Below are 19,036 nucleotides of genomic sequence, written 5' to 3'. Positions count from 1 at the left end.
CTATCGCGGGCCTTGAGTGAATCGAGAAATTCCGTAACGAAAAAACCTCACGCTCCCCACTCCGACGGGCGGAGGTGTGGCTTGAAGGCATAGCAAGCAATAGCTTTACCGCGGCAGTCCCGGAGTGCCACACGTCTTTTTTTTTTAAAGAATAGAAAAAATTCTATCACGAGGCGGGTTTCGAACCCGCGTCTTTCCACCAATCCAGGTCGGATAGGTTACGTATTCCAAATTTTAATCTATCTCTGTGGCAAATTTCATCTAGATCTAATGCGCTGTTTTACGTGAAAATAACAAACGTCTACTCATCCATCAATCAATCCTCAAAATTCTTTCGCGTTTATAATATCCAGACTTCATTTAAACTGTAATTAAGGTTAGTAATGATTGGTTTGTCCCTAATTGGTTAAACTCAATGTTTCTAATTAAGTTCTATAAACTAAATACTTACTTTAATTAATTTATTGTTCTGTTTTCTTTGTAAGACTTAACAAGATTAACATTAATCAGTCCTTGGGCAAGTAAAGACGAAGTTTTGTAATTTTATTAAAGGTTTACTACGGATGGCAGTTCTAATAATATTTTATTAAAGTGCTTTGAACAGAAATTGTAAAACCTCTGTTATTAGGAATTTACAACTAAAAGTTTTGATTATGAATAAATATGGATATAAATAGACCTATTCAAATATTGGCTCATTGATATTTGCCAAAACAGGGCTTTGTTTCAAACTATGTTGGGATATACTAATAAATTATATGGTCTAATTATTAATTAATAATTATCGTACAAAGGAAAAGTTTCCTATGATTTTTATTGTTGAAAAACCAATCAGTTAGATACATAGATATAGAAATATGTTAATAGATGAAGATACCTATAGCGTTAATTTTAGTCGAAATAGATATTGACAGCTGCAGCGTAAGATTGGATAAAGGAGATCACAAAGAGTGAATAAGAAAGAACTAAATTATATTTTACTAGCTTTCCACCCGCGGCTTCGCCCGCGCAGTCAAAGAAAAACCCGCATAGTTCCCGTTCCCGTGGGATTTCCGGGATTGCGTCATTTTCCCGGGATAAAAAGTAGCCTATGTCCTTTCTCGGTTATCAAAATGTCTCTATACCAATTTTCATGCAAATTGGTTCAGTAGTTAAGGCGTGATTGAGTAACAGACAGACAGACAGAGTTACTTTCGCATTTAGGTGTAATATATAATTAGTATATGGATTTCCATTTAAATCAGAAACAAAATACACGTGTTAAATACAAGTATTAGCTGTTATGAACGTTATGACGTTGCTGATTAAAATAGTTTCATTTTCAATTATGTAGAGTCTACGAAATCTATCTAATGCATTTTGTATAAACATATAATTCTATACAAATTGTGCTTTGAAACATTAGAACACAATGAAAAAAATGTAGTCAGTTTAAAGTAATAAATTCACGTTTCTATAGTGTACTAAACTAGTCCGAGATTTAGCTGTAAAAATAGCTTAAAGCATGTGAAATGTAGCGTGATTGGAAATTTGTTTTGGAACATTTACTAGTAAGTTATATAACACTTTAACAGCTATATCGGCTCGGAAGGCGTTAAACTGCAAATGTTTGTGATTACTGGACGCTTGTAACACATCAATTTAATTGCCTAGTGAAAAATCGATTCCTTCCCTTTGTTCATTGGCAATTTTGTCATTAACCTCGGTAACTTTGAATTTGGTGTACTAAAAATTTATGTTTATATTTGTATCTTTATTCCGCTCTTGCCTGTTTGTACAAAATCAATTATGTTAAAACTAATTCAAAGTTTTTTCGTTTCCAATGAATTCATATTTTGAATGAATTGTCATTTAAAATCGTTAAGTTCCTGGCCAAAATGCGTAAAAATTTATAAAAAAGAGTCTCTATTTGACTACTTATTTATGTACTTCATTACAATTTATCAAATTTAACTTCCAAACAACATCCGTAACGTTGTAACGCTAAGAAAAATCCCGCATAGGGTTGCATGCAAATCTTAATCAGTGCCGAGTTTCGCAGTTTCATAATTCGGCAGCCCTGGCAGCCAGCCAATGCCACAGTTAATAAGCTGCGAGATCACCTCGCATAGCCGCTCTCACCCGCATCCCTTGCGTGTTAGCTTGAGAGGTGTAGTTTTATGCGTGATCATTGTTATTTTTTATTTGGTTGTTAGGTACTTTTGTTTAAAGTTTTGAAGTTTGAAAGAAGCTATTGTCCCACCAAATTTTACCATTATTAACAAATGCTGCTCTTAGATAGCGGATATACATATTATAGCTTATATTAAAAATAAAAACTTAAGTTAAGTTAAATTAATTAGGTAAGACATTTCTTGCCTAATCACAAAATAAGAAAGAAGCAAATTGGATGTATTTGCTTAAATGTCGCAGGAAAATGCCCGTGCCCGTTCGGAAGCTGTCGAATACTCTTTTTATTTTAAGTGTGAAGTGATAAATCATCGTTGTCATAATAGTAATAACCTTCATATAAATACATAACTTTTCCAGTTGGACCCTAGCGAATCACATTAAAAACTACAATCAAACATTTAACCGCGAGCTCTCGTACTCAATGCGACACCGCGTGCCTTCTGGTTAGCGCCGAGTTATGCAACACATAATTCGTCCGGTTTATAACAAAACTCAATAACCTTGTATGGCCAGTGGACTGTGGAACTTAAAGTGGTGTCCACTTGAGCTTCAGGGACCCTATTATCCGACCATGTTGTAAAGTTTCCAGTTTATGACACGTTCTATGAAAGCACTTCGATTAAGGTCTTCGCTATCTCTAGTATTTATGAGGTTGGATAAAATGTGGGTTTTGTCATTGTTGATGGTTTCAGTTTACTTTAAAATAGGTATATTATGTTGAGATTTCTATGTTCTGTTACGTTTTATTGATTTTATAGAGATGCAGCTATAGGTAACTTATGGGTCTTTCTCTAATACAAATTTCGTTACAGAAGATTGTCACTAATAATAAATAATATACCTCCTTCCCGCACCTCACACGAAATTTTTCGCCATATCCACATAAGGAAAAGCTCATATTTGAACAACAATCTCCATATTTAAACATACTTTCAAAATTATGATACAAATAACTACGGTATTTATTTCATAAAAATAGGAAGAAATAAAAAATAAAAATAAAATTGGAAAAGACTAAATGGTTTTTATTTTCGTATAAGCACAATTGTTGATAAATCATAATGTATTGTTGTACACACACAGTGCTAGTTTCTATCAATTTTGAATACATAAAATCTAAACTATATAAAACTTTAATCTCAAAAATATTCAAAAACCCCAGTAAATTCCTCCATCTGGCATGTTCCCAACTGACTGAATCACCTCTCAGAATAATGATGCTCATTTGCCACGAAGAGGCTGCGATGCAGGGTTATTAGAACGATGTGCACAAAAAGAGTCTAAAATGTATATTTTAAGTTTATCGATAATAAACAAAACAATATTTAATAAGGAGTTCATCCGAAAAATTCGAAAGTTTCCTGAAACTCCAAATCAAATTTTGCCTTTTATAAAAGTATACGAATTCAATGTAAATCTTTAATTTCGGCTTTCCTTTTTCACTTGTGTTGTCAAAAAAAACCTGCATAACTCCTGTTCCCATGCGATTTTCGGATCTACATAAAACTATTTACAGTAACTATCCTATCTCCTTTCTTAGATCTCAAGCAACGTCTCTACCAATTTTCATCAAAATCGGTTCAGTGGTTCAGAACAGGAAACAGACAAACACAGCTACTTTCGCATTTATAATATTACTTTTGATTACAACAAATAACATGATGAATTCAGTAAAATAAGTCACAATTATTACAACAATCGCCATATATATATATATCAATATATTATTAGGATAACCCCGTAATAACTTACCCCAAAGCACTTTATTAAAGAAAGATACAAGTTATATATTTCCACTCGACTTCTCTCGCACGCATGTCACGTTATCGTTTGACATTCCCCATACAAATTTCCATGAGTGTTTCCCCTCCTTCACTTTGGCGGAAAAAGGTCCATATTATGGTGATAATATCAAAATGGATGTAATGCAGATATTGTGGAAAATTATGTAACCAACAGATTAGTTTTAAAATTACAATAGAAGTAGAAACTAAGGAATGAATGCCATATAACACTTGTATTTCTTACTTCTGAAAGAATATTAAATTTTGGTTCAATAGTCCTAAATATTACTTTCTAGAAAGATCCTCATAAACAGATTACATATTAAAAATCAAACTAAAATAGCTGTCCTATGCTATATAACAAATATTATGTGTAATATGTATATTTCAGTAGTTATGTTAATTCTGAAAGACTTAGATGATGTCGGAAACCCTGTTGACTTTCTTCACTACATAGTATAAAACAAAGTCGCTTTCTTTGTCCCTATTTCCCTATGTCCCTTTGTATGCTTAAATCTTTAAAACTACGCAACGGATTTTAATGCGGTTTTTTTTAATAGGTAGAATGATTCAAGAGGAAGATTTTAATATATAATTTATTAGGTTTAAGACAAAGCGGGCGAAGCCACGGGCGGTAAGCTCGTAAGGAATAAGAAAGTCAACCTCTGTATTTTTAGTATTAAAAGATTGAGGTTGAACTTTAAATCGTACAAAGTAAGAAAGCAATTAAATAAAAAGTACCTACATCAGGTTTACCTATTGATTTTCTTCACAGACAAGTAAATGGTTCGCATTATTCGCTAGAATGGAGCCAGGTTTTTTGTACTAAGCCGAGTCTTCTGCAAATGTCCTTAGCAGTCTTGTTCAGGCTACGACCTGAAGAAATACCTCTTTCTTTGACCTGTAATAAGATGTTTATTGTGAAATTTACGGTATTAACAAGGCCTTATAAAGTTGTATTTCTGAACATTATATTGCTGAAAATAACATAGATTCTATTAAATCTTAACGTATAATCAGTATTCAACCTCACTCAATAAGCCTTATTGTGTGAATAAGAATAAATCTGTTAAACCAGAACTACCAACACCCTACTATAAAAGAAATAATTGGCGAAGATACTTTATTCTTTGCTTAAGTTTTTAGTTCAAGCCCTAGCCAACAATAAAAAATTCCTAGCATAGCCTACCAGTTTTTTGTAGGTACAAGAACAACGAAATACATCTTCAAATACAACTTCTGATCAACTATTTATAGATATTGTCACTTTTTCACATTTCTTATATTCAAATCTAGGTCCAAAAACCTTCTCGAAACTTCTTCAAAACCGGAATGTTCTGGCGTTCGATCAACACTAAGCATTTGGGCATTTAGCTCGACAGCCGTAAACCTCGCTGAGTTAACAGTATGTCGAGTGTGTACCAACTCGATACCTCCCGGGATTGTACTTCAATATGCCGCTATGTTAATAGCTATGTTTAAGGCTGGTTATACACGGCTATATAGCTGCAAATCAAATATTTATATCGTCAACTAGGACTGCATATGGAATCGTTTAGAACCGCCTTTGAATCGTTAAAATACAGAAGAAATGGCTACAAGATAACTAAAGTTGTCTAATAATATAAATAAATAAATAAATAAAAGTTACACAAACATAGCATTTGTAGAGTGAATTTGGGATAAAATATCAATTTATGAAAAGAGCCATATGTTGTGCTTTAAAACAAACACACTAAAGCCATATTCATTAATAACACATTCGAAAGTATTATCGACACTAAACAAATGTATCTTTACAATTGCTCTATCGGAAAATGTAAGAATTGTTTTTATTTGGGACAATAAACGGCAAAACGATTAGTATAGATTAATTATTATCATCGCCTAAATCTAGACACATACAACGTTACAGACTTATAGATACGTACATACTTTATAATACTCATTACTCATAAAAGAAATATTATCAACTAGGTGTTCCCCGCGGTTTCACCCACATTGCTCCGCTCCTGTTGGTCTTAGCATGATGATTAAAATAGCCTTCCTCTATAAATGGGCTATCAAACACCGAAAGAATTTTTCAAATCGGACCAGTAGTTCCCGAGATTAGCGCGTTCAAACAAACAAACAAACTCTTCAGCTTAATAATATTATAGTATAAAATATATAATGTTTCCTCCAATTATAACAGTTGTATAGTCTGCCTAAATTCCCTATCGATGTTAAGGCCTATGCAAACTGAGCATCTATTTCTGGCGTTTAGTGGACTTTGACGCTTTTGGTTTATGGTACCTACATGCTTTTGAGATATCTGATGGGAATGGTATATTGGGATGTTATTCGATAGCTAAGATACCAATTAAGATATTCAGTGTCCAAATTGTCTTGCCATCTCCAGTTAGATATACATACGTTGTAATAGATACGAAGATTGAAGAGTTATAATCTCGTTTTGATTATGTAACGCGCGCTGCAAAGAAAAATAGAACACATTAAACACATTAAGTTTAGAATAATAGTAACGTATTTATTTATTTTTTACTCTTTGATGTATATAATATTATAAATAAAATAATATTATAAATAAAAGTACAACAAAACCATTCAAAATGTATCTACAAATGGCGGCCTTATGGCTCTATGAGATTATAATAATTAATATTTGAATATGCTGCTTATTTTAAAAATGGCAATAACTCAATGGAAATTACCTTAGTCCAATTAAACTTTATACTGCTTTTTTTTATATATATATTTAAGCGGGCAAGCGAGCAGGCGGGTCACCTGATGGAAAGTGAAGCCCGCCGCCCATTAGCATTCGCGTTGTCAGGGGCACCGCGAATGTGTTGCCGGCCTTTAAGATGTTTATATGCCCTTTTTTTGAAGATTTCCTTGTCGAAGACGCTTGGAAACACCTCAGATGGTAGTTCGTTCCACAACGATGTTGTTCTTGGCAAAAAATGCCGGGTGAATCGCACTGTACTAGATCGCCATGCATCCAGATGATGAGGATGATACTTAAATTTGAGACGGGATGTGCGGTTGTGGAAATCGGCAGCTGGAATCAGGTCAAATTGCTGCTTAAATTACAATCACATCTACACCGTATTATAAAACCTACTTGTGCCTAACGTAACACTCCAGAAAGCAACAAATACTAAACACCAAAACGCGTAACAATAGCTGCTTTACAATGACAACGGGAAAGAATTCAAAATTATTCCTAGAATTATAACATCCATTGAGACGTACGTGACAATCGCGGAGGGGGTCGCACTTACGATTTATCGTTCATACGTGATCGCTGCGATGAAAAAGGGTAGGATAAGGCTGCTTTTCAACTTGTGCTATGCTACGCTCTGGATGCGCTTGATATCACCAATCATATTCATAGATAGCTTAGCACTAGTGTAAACAGATTTAACTTAGATGTGTTTTGAAGTGAAACTTCTTTGGGCGCGTTGAGAGTAAAATTTCAAGGTCGCTTAATGGCAATAGTAGCGAGTGATATAGCTATGGGTATAGAGAAGTATTCTATTCCTTACTATCGATACGTCATCGCATAGCTCGAGTTGTGTATCACTAGCGACCTTCCATAGCACGCATCCCATATAAAATACATATTAGATGAATCCACCAATGCTAAGCTACATTTATGCGTCAGGGAATATGATTGCATGATTAATGTCACATCTACAGCAACATCTTTCGTGGATAATCACCCTAAGCCAGTCGAGTACGAACGAGCGATATAATCGTTGCATTATTGATAGCAGTTGACAAATCGCGGCCAAACGTGCATAAATCCGCTAAGCGGATTGGTGCTTATTCGAAAAGAACGTTTCAACCGCGATTGTGTTTATGTGCCGAGTTAATTCGCTGGGAAAAAGTCGGTTTATTTGTGAATGGTAAATGGATTGAGTTTTCACCATGACGCATTATGATTTCTCGAGCAATGGCTTATGTTTATGGCTTTAGGATACGTAGTATAATTTTACTAAAAACATACTAACTCTAAAGTTTTTGAAGCGTGGCAAAAAAATGTGTGATTAATCACTTATAATACCACAAGAGCTTCAAAATTATCGGGTATTTTCCGATAGGTTCGTTGCAAACAAATGAAGGAGTCAAGTTTTTAGTCAAGGTTAAAAAATCACGAGCGCGAAGCGCGAGTGATTTTTCCTGAAAAACTTGACGACTTTATTTGTTTGCAGGGAACCTTGAGGGAAATGCCAGATAATTTTGAAGCTCGTGTGGTATTCGGGGGATTATTTTTCCGTCCCAAATATCGGCCAATAATTTCACAATAAAATTGAACTCAACCTGTCAGTTTGACGTCAACGACCAGAGAAAATTTTCAAAAAATTATCAGTATAATACCATGTAGGTTGTACCACGTGACGTCGAATGGTGCAATTCTATTGGTCGATATTTGGGTCGGAAAAATAATCAATAGTAATTTCAAAATAAATAATACAGAACTTGAATGAAACTCGTTGTGGTTATACTTGTAATTAAACGTCTTTTCTTTATTTAAATTCTTCAAAATATTTCTTCAGAGCAGGAATACAGCTAACCGTTCAAGCTAACCGATCAAGTGTTAGAATATTTATGATTTTTTTTTTTTGTAAGTTAATATTAATTTTTATTTAGTTTGTAGTAATATGCATTTATGATTTATTTATACTTCGTAATAATTCGATGTAGTTGTAATTTAATTTATAGTAAAAAAAAACAAATTAAAGCCATGAAGTAAATATATTGACGGTCTATTATCTATACTGTTAAGGTCTTAGGAATTCAGTCATTATCGCCAAAGGTATGCGAATTGAAGTTTAGGATCGTATAAATTGTATAATATATTAACACAATACCAGATGTTTAATCAGGGCTGCCTCCACGGACTTGTATGGTTTCATAAGAAATAAAATTAAAGTTGTTTATTGCAGCGATTTTACTGTTGTGGTTTCAAGGTGTCTGTTAATTTATTTTATTACGTCGTATTTCATAAAATACAATGATAACATACAGTACCTATGTTAGTAAATTATTTAATTTAATTAAAAACTTTTATCATTAGGCATATAGACCTCATAACTGAAATGTATTATTATGCCCTTATAACTAAACTGCTACCTACTATACTTTGATAAAGTAGCGATATGACGTTAAGAAGTTATGAGTCACAGACAGAGCTATTCATTTTTCATTTTTCATTTCATTTCTATAATTAATTATTGTCGAACCTATATCTCTAACTCACCAATTAATCTTCTATCCATATTTCATCGTCCTGAACCGCTATCGCTATCGTCATGAACATCTGAATTCATATTATAATAATTTTTATACAACTGTCCTTATTCCATCACATTATCTTGCTTAGCCAATATTCTACGATGAGAGATACACATACGTTCACATTAGAAATTTTATTAAATTGACAGCCCTATCTCTCCATAGTGTCCCGCAGTGTGTAGAGCCATTAATCTGCGGTGAGAGATCACGTGGCGTGTGACCGGACAACTATTTGCTTAAGCTTACATAATCGATACCGAATTATGTGCGAAGTTTCGATATAGGCCCGAACAATGGGGCCCTTAATAGGTTTCCGACGTGATCTTCTGAAAGACGTTACTGGTGTACCACTGAAATATTCATGAAATGTGTGTAAACAGTAATTTATACGCTTTCTCTTGTTTTCATGAAGCCATTGTATAAATCGAATATTTTTATTGAGTAGATAGTTTATAACACTACAAATCAAATCACTGATTGACACGCAATTTTACCAGTAAGATAAGACTATACTTTTAAGACAGTAAAAGCTTATAAAATAGCTTTTGAAGGTGTAATATCTGGAGTTAACATTACAAAACAACTTTAACGGTTCACAAAAAACAAAAATGACCGCATCTTCTGTGTCACACGCTGTCCACATCTACGCTAAAAGTTTCCATATAAACCGTTAACACACGAAGCCCTATCGTATTATTATTCCATTCACATTAAAACCGCAAGCGTTTTATGCAGACTCCGCATTGCATTCAGGTGCAAACCGAACAAGCAACGACAGTCCACAACTTCAAACAAAGCCTTTGAACAGAACTATAACTAAAACTGCTGTTTACGAACAACGTGAATGTAATTATGAACTCCGATATTCAGTTTTATCTAGCGCGTTATTAAATACGCTGTTTCTCCAAAATGTTCGGAGTTGGGTAGTAGCAATTAGTGATTAGGGGGTTACGGACTTCGGCTACGGTATATTATGTATTCAAAATTTTGGTTCATTAGCATTACTATCGATGACCTCGTCGTTGTGATTTAAAGAAAAACGTTTATTTAATAGAAAACTAAACTTTTTATCACAAATACTATTCTGCGATAACCATAGTTATATTTACATCTTTCTCTACCCATTCATTGACTAGGATGATGAGAAATAAATATAATGAAGATAAGAGAACGTAATCGGTAACGGCATTTATCGAAGTTCAGAGCCTTTGATAAAACCGTACGAACAGATGAAACTCTACACTCGAAAATCGTGATCAACTTGATTTTATACCTGTGCATCATAAAGCGTTCACGACAGGCATTCCACGATATATCACAGGGACCTGAAACTAAGCATAGTGCGTGCATTCAGTGCATTCCAACGGAATTTGTTGCACGTCACTTCTCAATGATATTTTACGATTGAATCGTTCATGAGCATTTTGACATGTTTATGCGTGTATTGCCATTGACGCGATTCGAATTATTGTTTCATCGGCCAGTAACGTGACGTGAGTAATTTGCTCGGTTTTCAGCGTTAAATCGGTTTGTTTTATTTGTGTTATCGGTAATTTTAATGGTTGAATTATTTGTCTGTGGACTGAGTTATTGATGTCATGAAATTTGTCCTTGAGACCGCCGAATATTTTATTTTAAAGTAGCTTCAGATTCAACAGCACAGAGCTCTACAAAATCATGTATTTCGATTTTATTATGTGCCTGGTGACTATACCTTATCACAAGCTTGTTAAAAGTACATAGAATATTATAATATACTATTACAATATTATAATATACTAATAGTTTTCTCACCTATGTGTATGAGCGTTCCGCTATTGGATGCGGCTGTCGAATATTCTGATTTTCTTTTATTTTAAATATAGTCACATTTTGTACAGTGCTGATAAACATACAATCTCATGTTTCACCTTTCCCAGATATTTGTGCCAAACGTTTTGAGTATCAACATCTCACAGCATAAAGAAAAATGTATAAATTTGAATTGCAAAAACATTCCATGGCGCTCCCTGAAGTGGTTTAGATGGTTGAATCATACGGAATATGTAAGATCTAAGAAATACACATCATCGTAAGGAATAGAATTTCAAACATGTTAAAACATGGAGCAGAAATAGTTGATTAAGTTTATTCGTAATCTTTTTTTGATGGTGAATTTGTTGTTTGATTTGAATTGATTTGTTTTTTATGTCTTTAAACTATAATTAATTCTTATAAAATATATGTATAATCCAATAGAAATATTGAGCTACCAATACGATTTATAAGTTTGATTAACTTGGTCCAATAGCTGAAAAATTCAAATACTTAAGTCTAAGCTAGTATCCAGAAACTTATTATTATTATCAAAGAAATCTTCAAGACTTAAATAACTGTTTCTTTTACAGGAGGAGTTGAGAGACAACCTGACAATAAGTGTAATGAGCTTTGTTCCCACTTTGGATGACGACAGCAAGCCGATAACGTGTCGTGCCGAGAATCCTAACGTCACGACACTTTTTATGGAGACATCGTGGACTATAAATGTCGTGTGTAAGTAGCTTTATGTTAGATACAATTACATAGTACTGTAGTTTCGCAATTTTGTTTTAGTGGTTGCTAACGTTATTGCGGCCATATTTTCATAGAACGTAATAATATATTCTGATGACTAATTTAAAAATTAATCTTTTTATAAACTACCTTCCGCCCGCGACTCCGTCCGCGCGGAAAAAATAAGAAAAATTACAATTTATTTTTTTTCTACGTATTTTTCCGGGATAAAAAGTATCCTATTTTATGCCCAGGATAATATGGTATAATTATACCAAGTTTCATCGAAATCGAACCATTCGTTTTCACGTGATGCCTGAACATACATACAGACAGACAGACAAAAATTTTTTTAATCACATATTTGGGCTTGATATCGATCCAGTAACACCCCCTGCTATTTATTTTTTCAATATTTTCAATGTACAGAATTGACCCTTCTACAGATTGAAGTAATTTATATCTTTTTATAAATTACTTCCTGTATTGGTCAAAAAATAGTAAAAGATTCACAGAAATTAATTTTTATTTGATTTTATATTTTTGTAAATTCATCTGCTCACTATTTACGTACTTTTATTGTTAGGCCCGGAAACATTCGGATTCAGAAAAACTATATAAAATGAGGATATCTTCATTTCACTACTTTTCTATCTAATTACCTACAACTACACTTAAATCTGGTAATTAAAACATTATTTTACAGATCCACCTGTAGTTAAATTAAGATTAGGAAGTTCTCTAGCAGCTGGAGACATCAAGGAAGGGGATGATGTCTACTTCGAGTGTCACGTGCGAGCAAACCCACCGGCCAGGAAGCTGTCGTGGCTTCATGATGTGAGTGCATTTATTATTATTACTTAAAAAGTTAAACAGTTTTTAGTGAAGAGGAGGCTCTCAGATGACTTTTAAGTAATTTGTGTTATAAGTATACTTCATTTGTATCTAAGTTTACTTTGACTAACACTATGACTGGTCAATTCGAATAGGTTTTCATATGGTTTAAATCATACAAAATGTGATAAATAAGTAAACTTTCTAGAAAAATAATGGTTAAAAAGGAAACTAATATTTAGAGGTGAGCCCATTTAGTATGTAAGAGCAACCAGCACACACCTATTAAATTTTCCACTTTATAACATCAATGTGACAGTTTACAAGTAGCCTATAATGTAACTACGCCACTCTCACATTAAACGACAATTTAATTTCTCATATGCAATATACGTTATAATATTCGCATCCAGCATGAATATTACGAAATTTCGCGAAAATCTATATTAAAATATAATAATATAGCGTGGTACGGCACCGATGCGCGCTGCTCACAACAATTTTATTAAAACTAGACGAAACTCACCAAAATAGGTACTCGCTCATCGAACAATTTAGCCCAAGTTGTAATAAAGTAAAATGTTTTAACAAGTCCCAATAAAGAAAAACAAAACACAATATTTGCTTTAATTAGACGGGAGGGACTTTTGTTTGGTCTAGCCTAATGATATTGGGTTAATTATGCCGTCCAATTTTATCCGACTCTATCGCGGCTTATAAATGTACTGAAACCGTGAATATTATGTATGAAATTATATTGTTGGCTTTACGCGATGAGTAATTTTATTATAATTGAGATGGTATTTGCTGAAAATATTTTTGGCGAATGGCTCTATTATTTTAAAAAATTTGTACTACATTTAATAATGCTGGGTTGCCATTTTTCATCTTTACAATTTCTGGCAATAACCGGAACAGACAGTAGCAATAAAATTATTTAGATGAATATATAGGTAAATGGAAATAGATAAAACACGACCAACAACACGATCACAACGCTTTCATTAAATGCATCACATTGTACACTAGCCAACCCTCTTAAAATAACAAAAATTCGCATACTTTAAAGCACTCCTGTATCCACCGCGAGATTTACAATATCAAAGCTTCCATCGATGCAACAATAGCAAGTAATAGATGACAGTGCACGCTCTAGTAATCACTTTGTACTCGCGTTTTAATCAGAAACTTTTATTTTTGTTTTTACGTTCAGGGAATCAGAGGCAATCAGTCGAGGTACATGCTGCTTCGGCTGCGGTCGCTTTGCGAATGATCATGGTTGTAAAAAAAATTGTCTTTTAATTGGTTTGGACCGGGTCTTGGTTGAGGAATTTGATATTTTAAAATTTTTAATGCGATTTTGCGAGGGTTTTGGTTGTAGTAGATATATATGAATGTGTTTTATTTTGACTAGTGCAAGATTAAGGTCTTAGATAATAAAACCTCTCTAAAGAGGCTGCAAATTGTTACATCACAACCATTAATCTAGAAATGTTTACAGTCTGATATTTTATGAGATTTTATGAATTACTCTACGCCCCATTTAGCATCTAATTTATAATCATTTGCGTCCGCCAAATTATTGATATCTCCCGACGTCGCACCCGCAATGTATTTCGAATTTTGACATACAAGCGGCCATTTGTCCGAATCGCGTGGACATGCCTCATTGTTTTATATGTGATTGTTTTTGAAAAATGGCTCCGTTCTCGCGACACGCTCGAATAATATACTGAATTTACAGCTCGGGCTTTCAAAACGGATTTTTAAACACAACAAAATATCATGTCCTTTTGCCTGTCAGCTAGACGTTTGTTCATTGTTTAGACTTTGGTGAGATAAGATATAAGAAAATTACAATCATTTTTATACTGTTCTTAACTGAAACTAGCTGCCGGGGCAAATTATTCTGTATTGACTCAGAGTAAAGATACATAAATAAAGACATTTAGCTCTTAATACTTGAAAGAGTTTTGAAATCAGTTACATATTTTTGGGTACATCCATTTAACAACCTATATGCTGTCTAAAAATAAAAAAAAAACGATGAAGCCGGCTACTCACGTACCTGCAGCAGGGGCAATGACGTGACATATAATTATGCTATCCTGCTTACTGCATCTGTACGTAGCCAACTCGGTGGATTATGAACCCTCATAAGAAGACGAGTTCCTGCAGTGGAAACATAATATAAGGGCTGATGAAGATACGGTTCGAGCTTCTCGAGTCCTTCGATATTCTATGGCTAAATAATATACTTTTAGACGTAAATTTTGTGGATGAATAGTTGTCACTATTTCCTAAGCTATTTCCTGTCAAAACATGTTTAGTTGTTGAATACTATAAATTGCCGCCTTCCTTTGGCTCGTGGCGCATTCGTACGCATCGTGCCTAGGGGCTCGGACTTTGTTTATATCTCTACCCTCCAACCACTACCAACTACCCTCACTTTGCTAAATAGTCGTTGACTTGCTGCGATTTGTTATCAACTACCTACATCAATTAGGCAGTTGTGTAGAATCGCAGTACATTCTTATTACATTCAAACTTATATTTAACCCGGCCTCGTGTGTAATTTATTATAATATGTTAAATCATTCTAAGCATGTAAATTGTTAATAAAACGAGAAAATATAATAGTATTATTTTACAAAGTCATTTGTTTGTAGTTAAGACCTTTCAACAAGATATTTGTTCAAGATTGTATTGTTGTTGCCATTTTGTTTCAAAAAGAACAATTAGTCGAAAGTTTTGGAGGATCTCCTCGCTACAATTTATAGACCGGTAATTAAAATATAAATAAGTTGCTAAAATTTATGAAGACAACTGTAGGTTTTCGTAGAAGCGTTTTGATAATTTTTACTTTTTATTTAATAATATTTTAGTAGAGTCTAGGATTTAACAGCTATCAGTGTTATAAATTTTATCATAATTGATGCAGTCGTTTTGGGTGACTCAGTTATAATGATTCAAACATTTAGTGATAAAATTAAAATTTTTATATTTATAATTTTATCATCTTTCATCGTAGATAAAATATAAGGCAGTATATATTTATACATATTAATTTTCAGGAAAATATCTAAACATTTCTTATTAAATGATAGTACCTACATGCAAAATTTAAACTTTGTCAATTTTGATGTTAAATTCGTAATTTTTCACTTGACCAGGAAAATTGTTCCAAAAAAATTCTTTTCATTTAGTTTATTTTTTGGGGTAAGCAAAAGTTTGTTTCTCATTGACTCAGAAAACGCTCAGTCGCTTTTATTACCGAGGCTTCATGATTAGATTTCGTAGAATTCCTATCTACTAAATTGTCATATTGTCATAATATTTTTAGTCACAATAATATTAAAATATTCATAAACTTGTATTTTATCAAGAAGGTGGTATCATTATTACGCGGTGTCAAGATTGATGGGGTGTGAGAGACCTGATAGGTACATTTTATTTCTCCTGTACCTTGTTATTATTAAAAATATATAGTAGCTTATTAGCTATTATATTTTCTTTAATAAAATAGTTAAAAAAATAATTAAAATAATTGAAAAACTGTTATCTAATAAACGGTCTATGAGACCCGTCAAGGTGCTACACTTTCCGTCTATGTCTGGGCTAAATATAAATACTGACTACATATTAAATATTCAATTGTGATCATAAAGTATAACCTCATTTAAATCTGCATCCCGTCAAATCAATCATTAAATGAATAATCCTAAACTCATGATTGAATTAACGGGTCGTTCACCTAAAATAAAAACCGAAATCAAATTTCCTTCAAAAATATTATTTTCAACACGAAAACTATCATACGACCTATATAAATCGGCACCCTAATACCGTGGGCCGGCCTCTAATGGCATACTAATTGTTGGATCGTAATGGCGGCCATCTCAAGAGAGCCACTCGAAAGCTTTTCTGACGCCCCCATACCCCTCAAAGGATATTTTTCGTTATTAACGGTAATATAATTTCATTTGTGAAAATCAAAATGTTCTGGAATGTTCGTTAGCTTTTTGTACTGTAAAAGGGTTAAATTCGCCTACGCTTCGCTTTCTAGACGTAAGAATTGTAATTGTAAAGGTAATGTTTAATAGATACCATAAAATAAAACAGGCAACACACATCAAATCGTCCGCGTCATAACAACAATTGTGTAAAACCTTCTATTTGTTTATTAAATATGTTACATTTTCCAATTATGCTTAAATATCTCACTATTAATATCGAACAATTGATTACTAGCCATTTAGATTCTGTTTACACTGGAAGACGTAGCTCATAGTATAGTTTATCCAATGAAAACAACATAAAAATATGGGAAACTCTCCCAAAGTAATCCTAGTTATCAAGCCATTGCTTACGAACTAAACAATTAAAAACAGTATCCTACATCATGAGTGGATAAAACCAACCTGTACCACAGATACTGTTATACTTATCCAATGGAAACAACATAAAATCTACTTTAAATTTGGGAAACTCTCCCAAAGTAATCCTAGTTTTCAAGCCATTGCTTACGAACTAAACAATTAAAAACAGTATCCTACATCATGAGTAGATAAAACCAACCTGTACCACAAATAATGTAATAACTACTGCGATACCCAAAAAACAGTTCTTACAAACCAAAATAATATTACCATAATATCAAAAAATCTGCTTCCTCCACTAGATAACATCCCCACATTTAAATATTAACGTATCACATCAAAATGCCGCTTACGAAAAGCTAGCATTAGTAAGTACAGACGAGACTTGAATTCTGAATAATATAAATGTACGCGCATTTTGCAGAACTCAGCAATAAATCGTTATATGCGACGTTTTATATTTATAAACATGTGTCAGGTTTTATAATGTAGAGCGTTTGTTTGTTTGTTGTTTGTGATGTTGCAGTTGGAATTAGAGGAGTATTCACCTGATAATATGGATATCTAGTTAGATATCTTAAAACTTTATTAGGTATATTTTGACGACAAATATTAGCGATAAAAAAAATATTGCCGAAATATCTGAAAATATATGAACACACATGCAAAATAAATGTAAAACTACTATATTGAACGTGTTTATGGAAATTACGGTTTCCTTACAAATCACATAATTTTTTTATTACTTATTTATCTACTAGCTTTCCACCCGCAGCTTCGCCCGCGCAGTCAAAGAAAAACCCGCATAGTTCCCGTACCCTTGGGATTTCCGTGATAAAATCTATCCTATGTCCCGGGGTAAAAAGTCCTATGTCCTTTCTTGGGTATCAAAATATCTCCATACCAAATTTCATGTAAATTTGTTCAGTAGTTAAGGCGTGATTAAGTAACAGACAGACAGACAGAGTTACTTTCGCATTTATAATATTAGTATGGATATAGTAATCGAAAGAAAACTTTCCAAACATTTGGATGGCATGAACCAAACTACATATAGGTAGGTATAGTAAAAGGTGCGCGCACATAATATTATATCCTTTGCGAAACTGTAAGGGTACATTCCCATCATGATATAATATGACAACTTAATGAAAAATGTTGTAAAGTCCCGAAGAAATGCGAAGAATGTGCAAACAAGTTGTTTATAAGTGCAACGTCAACTGACGGTTGGAAATGAAAATGTTGACTGGAACACGACATCTTATTTAATATTTTTAAGCTATTGCATAGCTTCTATCGCGGGCCTTGAGCGCGGGGACCGAATCGAGAAATTCCGTAACAAAAAAACTTCACGCTCCCCATTCCGACGGGCGGAGGTGTGGCTTGGAGGTATAGCATGCAATAGCTTTACCGCGGCAGTCCCCGAGTGCCACACGTCGTTTTTTTTATTTTTAACAAAAATAAAGAAGCGGTCCGCCCCGGATTCGCCCGTGGTACCTAATATGTTGAAGTTTTCTCTCCATATTATGAACTTTCCTCGTACTTCAAGGTAGGTATATTATAAAAAAAAGCATAGACCAAATTGGTCCAGGCGTTGTTGAGTTATGCGCCAACACATTATGCGATTCATTTTTATATATAGACGAGATGTTTCATACATTAACTAATTGAACCCCGAGCGGCCCGATCCGACCAAGACAATAGATTTTCTATTGTGTCTGTGATTCCGGGGGCTGAGTTATTAAAAACAACAGAATGATGTTAGTATATTTATGAATTTTTGTGTGTGTTTTGATAGGCTCTGTCGTAAGCGATACACTGAATTTATCGGTATAAAGATCTAAATTACTTCTATGTAACATTTCAATCAAAAACTGTGCATTTCATTGATAATAATCGTCTGAAGAATTTCATATTTAAAAATATAAATTAAAAAGAAAACAATAAGTAAGTATTCACACAATATTATACTCAATAACACAAAGCTATTGTTCTACTTATACACTGTACAAACCTCTGAAGTCTAAACTAAAG

At 33.5% G+C, this 19,036-nt stretch overlaps 1 protein-coding gene across 1 annotated transcript in view; it reads left to right on the top strand.

Moving 5' to 3' along the window:
* Positions 1-19,036, top strand: part of LOC123706163 (nephrin) — a 373,060-nt gene that overhangs the window by 283,068 nt on the left and 70,956 nt on the right. The window contains exons 8-9 of the mRNA XM_045655331.1: positions 11,645-11,789; positions 12,496-12,626. Coding sequence (XP_045511287.1) covers positions 11,645-11,789; positions 12,496-12,626 — 276 coding nt within the window. The remainder of the gene's footprint in view (positions 1-11,644; positions 11,790-12,495; positions 12,627-19,036) is intronic.

This window comes from Colias croceus, chromosome 3, assembly GCF_905220415.1.
Source record: "Colias croceus chromosome 3, ilColCroc2.1".
Taxonomy (NCBI): Eukaryota; Metazoa; Arthropoda; class Insecta; order Lepidoptera; family Pieridae; genus Colias; species Colias croceus.
This window is presented reverse-complemented; position numbering and strand designations above follow the sequence as displayed.